This window comes from Nanorana parkeri, unplaced genomic scaffold (assembly GCF_000935625.1).
Source record: "Nanorana parkeri isolate BGI_ZX_2015 unplaced genomic scaffold, ASM93562v1 scaffold131, whole genome shotgun sequence".
Taxonomy (NCBI): domain Eukaryota; kingdom Metazoa; phylum Chordata; class Amphibia; order Anura; family Dicroglossidae; genus Nanorana; species Nanorana parkeri.
Genome location: NW_017306399.1, coordinates 1,563,087 through 1,572,068, shown reverse-complemented (window position 1 = coordinate 1,572,068; position 8,982 = coordinate 1,563,087). Strand labels below are relative to the sequence as shown.

The 8,982-nt window shown below is 45.5% G+C and overlaps 1 protein-coding gene across 1 annotated transcript in view; it reads right to left on the bottom strand.

Moving 5' to 3' along the window:
* Positions 1–2,295: 2,295 nt before the first annotated feature.
* Positions 2,296–8,982, bottom strand: part of ALG6 (ALG6, alpha-1,3-glucosyltransferase) — a 30,128-nt gene continuing 23,441 nt past the window's right edge. The window contains exons 11-14 of the mRNA XM_018553844.1: positions 8,783–8,853; positions 3,925–3,993; positions 3,259–3,457; positions 2,296–2,512 (exon numbers count right to left, since the gene is read on the bottom strand). Of these exons, the coding sequence (XP_018409346.1) occupies positions 2,315–2,512; positions 3,259–3,457; positions 3,925–3,993; positions 8,783–8,853 (537 nt within the window). The 3' untranslated portion in view covers positions 2,296–2,314. The remainder of the gene's footprint in view (positions 2,513–3,258; positions 3,458–3,924; positions 3,994–8,782; positions 8,854–8,982) is intronic.

Below are 8,982 nucleotides of genomic sequence, written 5' to 3'. Positions count from 1 at the left end.
CAACACCTGTTTACGGGGCCAGAGTCAGATTACTGCTGAGCATACACAACCCCCTGCCGTGGTCGCAGCCACATAACGCCTCTCAACAAGTGTCTTTTATAGTCCTGTATTATTTTCATATCACTCCAATAAAATGTATCGCACGCTTGGAGGAATGTAAGGAGCCCGGTCTCCTCCTTTGAAGACGCTGCTTCATGCGGACGGGGAGAGCATACATGGTGATAAGAATAAGCGTGTAAATTCGAGTAACCCGGGGCTTCCGCCGGGCGTAATGACATTGCAGACATCTAAGATGTTTGTTTTCCAAATATTACAGGCAGCCCCCGGGTTACATACAAGATCGGGTCTGTACTTAAAGGAGAACTATGTGGTCAGGGCTTTTCCCCATAGTTCTCCTTAGGGTAACGGGAGGACATAAACTAGCGTCCTCCCGTCATCCTAAGCTCAGTATACCGCGAGCTACAGCTCTCTATATACTGAGACGCCGCAGCTGAAGCGGATCCCGACAATTATGTCTGGATCCGCCCAGCTGCGTGACTGACAGCTGGCTCTGCCTATCTAGAGACAGAGCCAGCTGTACCCGCCCCCACCCCCGTCCGTTCCGCCAGTCAGCGCGGGCACTTTTTTAAGTGCAACTCCAGCCCAAAAATTTTTTTTTTGTTTTGGATAGCATAGGGAAGGGTCACGTTTGTTTTGCTGTCTGTTCCTGTTGTTCAGAAGATTACAATATCATTTTTTTAAAAACATTATTATTTAAAATGACACCAAAAAAAACCAAAAACGTTTTTTTCTATTTTTATTGTTATAAACTTAATTTTTTTCTGTTTGCATTTTTAATTTAACTTTTTTTTGTCTGTTTAATTTTATTTTTGTAAACCCTTTTTTCAAATTTATTTTTTTATTTTAATGCTGGGAGCAATAGCCGGCCTGCTATTGGATATTTCAAATTGCAATAGCCAATAGCTGGCTGGCTTTGCCACCTACCCATCTACCCACTGCCTGCTGTCAATCAGCAGAGGAGGGGCCTGAAGGAGAAAGTTCTCTATCAGGTCCTCCATCCCATTTTACAATATCCAATAGCAGGCTGGGTATGGCTCCCAGCCCGCAGATGAAAGAGGAGGCAGGAGGGCTGGGCAGAGGAGCCGCGGCCAGACGGGGGAGCGGAGGATCGTCCGAAAAGTTGAAGAGAAGCGGACGGACCAGGGGAAGAGGAGGCCGGGACAGCGGCGCAATGCAGAGGTCTGTGTCCCCGCCAACATAGGCGGGGAGAGCAGTGCGGATTTGAAGGGACTCCTAAATGTACCGGCGGCTGCCGGTCCATTTAGGAGAACTGTGGACCCTGGTTCGTAAGTATTAATGGCAGACCTGCAGGCTGCATACAAGTGATCTCGGCGACATCGCAGAGATCACTTGCACTAAACAAGCGGCGCCTTTCCTGCTGTACATTTAGCTCTGCTTGCCCAAAGCAGCCAAAGCCGGGCTAAATGTAGAAAACTACTGCCCGCCCTGTGCCCGGAACTGCATGTCCCAGGCATCGGGAGATAGGAATTCCTGCTGCCCCTAGGCCAGGCCTCGGTTGGCTTTGTGGGAAATCCGGCTCTGGGAAGTTGTTCGCAGGGATTTATTTTTGCATTTATTTCACTGTTTCTGGGGTGTCAATATACAATGAAGGACTGGCTGTATCTTTCAAAAATTAAAACAACTTCTTTTTAATAAACATTTTTTATTATTGCTAATCTCCATCCAGCATATGAACGTAAAAAAATACTGTTCAAAATTAGATTTACACATATAAAAATAACTGTAAAATATTACAGATCAAAAAAAAAGTGTAATTGTATCCATTATGATTCAAGATTATTCCTTCGTATTTTCCTTGTTTACTCCAAGAAATTTACATCTGTGCCTTATGAAAACTAAAGTAATAGTTGGCATTTACATTTCCCATTAGCTGAATTTGCTACAATTATAGAATGGAAGGTTGATTGGTCTTTAGATCTACGACACAATAAAGAAAAAATATCTGAAAAGAAAATTAAAACCACAAAAAAAAATACAGATCATTTTTCTCCAATTAGGTACCCAAAGTTATTTACAAATACAGGCACAGGTTTATGTATAAAAATAACATTATTATTAAAAAAAGATCAGTAAATTATATAAGATTTTAAATTTTAACTTTCTTTTTAAAAAAAAAACACAAAAAAAAAACCCTTATAACCAAAGAAAATGTTTTTTACTGGTCCCTGGAGGCACAAAAAAATATTCTCAAAAATATTTCCCATTCACAAGAAGGAAAAGAAAGAAGAAGAATTTAGGATATTTTCTGCTTGCTTTGCTCGTTTGTTCTGTCCCATAGATGAACGATATTAAAGTAGAGAAAGAACATGAGGAAGTGGGCGCAGGAGACGGAAGATATAAGCACTGGGAAAAGGTCGGGGAGTGCAGGGGGAGGAGTCAAGGCGCAGCTTCCAACGGTCAGGACGGCCATCGTCGACAAGGAGAGGAATAGCTGCGGAGATGAGAAGAATAAAAGAAAATATTGCGTTATTATTATTATTATTATTATTACACAGGATTTATATCCCGCCAGCAGTTTGCGCAGCGCTAGTTATTGGCCCAAATCAAGCTGTGAATACAGACGCCGCTAAATGGACAACTGTCGATCTTGCGGTGACAAAATTGGTGCCTGGAGTGAAGGGGTTAAACCCTCAGCATTTACACACGGCACATACTCCTGATTTACATACACGGCACGCATGAGGCTGGACTGTGCGGTGTGGGAGGAGAGACGCCGGCAGCTCACAGCGCTCTCGTCCTGCAGCGCTCGGCCGGCTGTCACTTTCTTTTCTCCCCGCTGGAACAGCGCCCAGCGGGGAGAAAAGAAAGCAGGGATGCGCCGACGTATCGGCCGAAACATGGCTCTTTCGGCATTATGCCAAAAGTGCCATTTTCGGCCGATATGTTTCGGCGGCCGATATATCGGTGCATCCCTAGTACTAACCTCTGAACCCTGCATTACTCACTACTGACCTATGTGTCACATACTACTGACCTCTGAACTCTACTACTCCCTAAATTCTTCAAACCTTCCTTACTTTAATGGGACCGTGCTCGGTTATCAGCTTAAAACAAGTGTGCTGCCCCCTGGTGAAACTCCATGATGTTCGGGTGTAGCTCCGCCTCTCCAAGGTTGCCTATCCCCGCTCTAACCAACCAGCCTCTTTAACCCTTTCAGACAGGCCAAGGCCTCCTTACCAGCAGACGGAGCAGACTCCCTGGAACCGTGAACCAGGACACACATCTCCTTATAGAGACACAGAAACCTTTCAGCTTCAGAGCATCTTCCGAGGTTTTCTCATGGAAGGACAGGCAGGCGGCGGTCACGAGGAGGAACGCTAGCGTTGTGATGATGTACGCCACCAGTAGCCCATCCTTCAGCAGGAGCGGCAGCATGCTGCAGAGAAACACACATGATCAGAACTCAGGAAAGCTCATTCAAGCAACTGAATATGGCATCGTATCAGCCTCCTGAAGTCCCCGAACAGCAGAGCTCAGACTGGGAAGCACCACAGGGAGCCAGTCAGTCCTGCTTTTCCCCTTATATGGGCCAGCTAAGGTGAGATAAAGGAAGAGCGCTGCTAGCAGTAATAGGCAAGTCTTTTCACAGCAGAGCTGAGAACACAATACAATTGAGGGGCGAAGCTGGGCTGGCCCACAGTTTTTGTGCATACCCGTGTCCAATCCTCCTGCAGGCGGCAGTATAACCCAAGCCTGAAAAACTTCCCACGTCCCTCAAAGGACTAGCAAAAAAATAAGTGTTTGACCCTCTCCATCCGCTATAACATGCGGCAATTGTGAATACAAAAAGTGCAGAGCACAGTCCTTCCTTTGATTCTGCCGGGGGGGAGGGGATGCAGTTACCTGAATGTGGATGTGAGTAAAAACCACGTAGACATCAGAGGAAGCTCACCGAGGAGGAAGCAGACCGGCCTGAGATGAGAAACAAAAATAAAAGTCAGCACTCCCTATCATACTAGATCATTAGTAGATTGTAAGCTCTCACGAGCAGGGACCTCCCAACCCTATTGTTCTAAAACTGTAAAAATTGTATTGTAACTGTGCTGTCTCCACTATTTTGTACAGCGCTGAGCAAATTGTTGGCGCTATATAAATACTATGTAATAATAATAATAATAATAATAATAATAATAATAATAAATAATAATAATAATACAATGAAAAATATTATTATATGGTGATTGCATGTGTGGTATGTTATAACTCTAGCCAAAAAAACAAAATACTCACCTTCAATTTGGAACCATACCCTGCAGTACTTCTGTTCTACCATCCTCATACTCCTGGGGTGAATGACAGCCAGCTTCATTCAATCCATTTGCTCTGAGCCCAGGTCATTGACCCAACCCTGGGGGTACGTTATCACGCAGACAGTCTTGGCTCATATTCTCTGCAATTATCCCCTTATGGCCACTAGATGGAGCCAAGGAGCACAGAAACTTCACATGCTCCCCGGCTCCATCTAGTGGTCACTCGGTGCAGTGACTCTTGTTTGCACAGCGAAGAGCTATGTGATCGGTTTAGGCCTTGTTCACACCAAATGCAGACCAGATCCGGTCAGGTTTCCGCACACGCAGTGCAGTGGGTTGTGCCGCGTTTTTGATGCGTTTTGGATGCATTTTTGGTAAAAAAACAAAAAAACAAGGCCTTATTAGGCCTTGTTCACACCAAGCGCGGAGCAGATCCAGACCAGAGCAGGTGCAGACCGGATCAAAACTGCGTCCAATGTATTCCTATGGTATTTTGACCTCCAGTTCACATCACAGCGTGCGGATCCAGACCAGATCCAGAGCAGGTGAAAAAACTGCGGCAAGCCCTATTTTACCTGCTCTGGAACGCATCAAAAACGCATCTAAAATTCAAAAACGCATAAAAAACGCATGCAAGTGCCTGAAAGCCCATGTTAAACTTAAAAAAAAAAAAAACGGCCCTAAACGCATCAAAAACGCAACCAAAACGCGGCACAACCCACCACTGCGTGTGCAGAAACCTGACCGGATCTGGTTTGCATTTGGTGTGAACAAGGCCTTAATCAGCCCTTGATATGGAAACGATTGATGACCTCTATGATACTGGATACAGCGAGGAATATCATATATCTGGATGTAATAAAAGTCACCATTTAGGACTTTCCCCGGGGCAGTAACAGGTCTTCTAAAAAGCAATAGATTTTCAGCCTGCACATTTTTCCCCGTGTTGAAAAAATGTTTGTCAGCACGGTGTCAACGAGCCCCTCCGTCCCTACCGCCTACAGAAAACCGAGCCGCCTAAAGTGGAAGACAATCACCAAATACTGCCCTGATTCATCACACTGCATTAACATCCTACGGCATGCTAAAGTGGCCACTCATTCAACATTATTGTATGTCATTTAGCATGCCTTAGGTACTTGTCAGCAAACCTTAAAGTGTATCTAAACATGAGAACAAAACTTTTATAGAGTGCAGCTCACCAGTCCTTGGATGTGGCGGCTGTATTAGTTTTCTTTTTTAGGCTTTTTTTAACCTTTATTTGCACCCGGTGATCCTGCCAGTAACACACTTCCTGTCCTCTGTACACTCATCGTGCTGTATGGAGGAGCAGCGTTGTCTGGCCTCCTGGATTGGACTACAGACCCCTCTGTACACTCATCGTGCTGTATGGAGGAGCAGCGTTGTCTGGCCTCCTGGATTGGACTACAGACCCCTCTGCTCACTCATCGTACTGTATGGAGGAGCAGCATTGTCTGGCCTCCTGGATTGGACTACAGACCCCTCTGCTCACTCATCGTACTCTGTAGGAAGGAGCAGCGTTGTCTAGGCTCCTGACTTGGACTACATAACACCCTTCCTCCACTCCTCTATAAAACATGTGGGGGGTGTTCTGTATGTAGTTCACAGATGCAAACTGGGCAGCGCTGACAACACTTCCTGGGATTTCAGTGCAGCAGAGGCAGAGTGCGCAGGAAACCACTAGCTTACTGTATTTCTGGCAGGATCAACAGGTAGTTTTTGCTCTAATCTGCCCTTAGTATGAAAATATCTGCCAGACCCAAAGGGTGCAAATAAAGTTTATTGTAAGTGTTTAAATACCTTGGAGGTGCAATGGCAGCTTCATGAATCCGGGGCAGATATGCGTTTGAGAAGATGCACTCAAGCATAAATCACACACCCAGGACCCCGGCGCTGCGAGACAGGAGCACTGACCCCTCAGCCAACCCTCCCATTTCCGCATACGCGGTCACTCACATATGATAACACCGCTCCTGTATTTGTATTGGTCAGCAGGTGCTGGGATTTGTAGTTCTGCACCAGGTGCAGTGCCCCATATTCTCTACATCTACACCACAACAGAGGAGGAAAAGCAAACTACTGCCCCCTCCCCCCATGAAAGAAAGCCGCAGCCAACTTCCTCACCCAAACAAACGTAGGCGTCACTTCCTCCTCTCTGTGCAATTTGTGTGCCGCTGGCCGGGGTGACAAACCCTTTTGTGGCCATCTCGCGTGTGAAGTGTTGTGTACACAAGGCCGTCGGAGGCTCGTTATGGACAATTACCGAAGAATTACCGCAGATTAGGGCAGTTCACGTGTCACTGACAACCGTTCAACGAAACCCAGCAGAGGGCCAGCGTGAAAAACAAGATGGCCGCTCATTGCATGGCTCATCCCGCTCATTTCCATAAGAAAGCATTGCACTGAGAGTGTGATCGGTCACAAGGTAAGCACAGGAGGCTTGTTAATGAACCTCTAGGTACTCTTCTTGTGTTCCTCTCTGGAATATCCAACATTTTTTTTCTCCTCCAGCTGCATAGATCAACAATTGTCCTCTATGTGTCCGCTTCACATTATACAGAGTGTAAGCTCCTTTGTCAATGTTCCTAATGTTTCATGCATCTCTGCATATTTCTGATTGCTTTTAATACCATCCAAAGTATCAATTTGTTTTCATTATTATCTATTTTTCAGTGTATTTACATTGTTATATCCCCCCCAGGACTTAGGTATGCGCCTGAGCCTACTAATCCACCAGAGCTGATGTGACACTTTGATCTTCCTTGGGGGGATATGGGGAGTTCTTAGCAAGATATCTCACCGATACCGGTTCCTGCTGCGCGTCCCTTCTATTATAAGTAATACGGCACAGAAGGGAAAATAAGGGTTTGTGTTGGCTAGCAGAGTGACGGATCCAGTAAACATCAAATGTAATTATGTATAAAAATAGAACATTTAGGCCCCATTCACGCTTGGCGATTCGCAAATCGCGCGTTTGTCGCACGATTTGCATTTTGCGCGATATCGCGCAGATGCTTGCATTGAATCGCGGCAAAATACGCTCCAAAAAGGGTCCTGCTGTAGCGGCACGCGACCCGCGACAGCAGGACCCTTTGCCCCATTGCCAAGCATTGGAGAGCGATATCGCGCGGTAAATAGCCGCGATATCGCGGGAATTACCGCGCGATAAATCGCTCAGTGTGAACGGGGCCTTATTGGTTTAGCAAAGCGATTGTTAAAAACGAACATTCAGACAATGTCATTGAAATAAAAAGAATTCACCCAATAGGGCAACCTCCTAATGACCCCCTTGGAGTCCCACAGATAGGGTTCAAGTGAAAAAGGGGCAAAATGTATAGATAACGAATATTATAATATTTAACAAAACAAAAAAAAACCTCCTCTGGTTTGCTCTTTTAGGCGCCCCAGATGTGCTCTTACCATCTTCCATCTCGGCACTACGGGCTGTTGTCATTGTTTGCTGCTTGTGCTGGGCATCCGCTGAGTCTGCACTGAGGGGACGGCCTCCTGCTCCCGACGAAGCGCCTTTTTGGCGCTAAACGCGTCGAGCCTCATCAGCACCGCGTGACTCCTACGGTCATAGCTCCACACCTACCAACTTGGGTTGTCCCTCCAGAGGGTTCATTTTTAAATTTTGTCTGTACTAGAGCTGTAATTTGTTGAAGTATTATATTCGTTATCTATACATTTTGCCCCTTTTTCACATGAACCCTATCTGTGGGACTCCAAGGGGGTCATTAGGAGGTTGCCCTATTGGGTGAATTCTTTTTATTTCAATTACATTGTCTGAATGTTTGTTTTTAACAATTACTTTGCTAAACCAATAAATGTTCTATTTTTATACATAATTACATTTGATGTTTACTGGATCCGTCACTCTGCTAGCCAACACAAACCCTTATTTTCCCTTCTGTGCCGTATTAATCCTAAATTAACCAGGGGTTGGCTCCCAGAGATTTGGGGATCGGTGTACCTCAAACCAATTTTGTTCCCTTCAATTATAAATCAATAGTACTAATAGCCCATTTCATTGTGACGGACTCCTGCACTTGCTGCACAGTGGGGGGGGGGAGGGGGTGTAAACTAAAAGCAACCAAAAGCACCTCTGGTCAATGAGGTTGCTCAGGACTGCACATTGTAAGGCGGCACGCTGACATTTTCTGACATGCTGGATAATCTCTGCGGCCGTCGGCTTCCTTTTCTCTAAAACAAAAAGGAGAGATTCTTTGCTATTCGGTTGCATTTTTCTCGGGGAAAAGGTTGCAACAGATCCTGGGGCACAAAATGGACCCATCACCCCGGGTCTGAGTGTTTATTCCCAAATAACCAGATTGCTATGCGTGGGAGCCATCTACCCAATCTCATGAAGAGAACACGCAGATAAAAACATAACCAGACAAAACGTTCCACTCATTCCAGAGACTACTCACAAGGACACCAGGAGAATGGACTTTTCATGGACTTGGAAGGAGAAAAGGAAGAAGGACAAGGCGCAGTTCACCTTGAAAAAAAACAGAACATAATATATGAAGGATCAGCAGTATGCCGGTATAAAGAACATCTGATCTATAGATGACACACTTAAAGCCCATTTACACCTTTTTTTTTTTAGAATTGCCAGCCCCCCCCC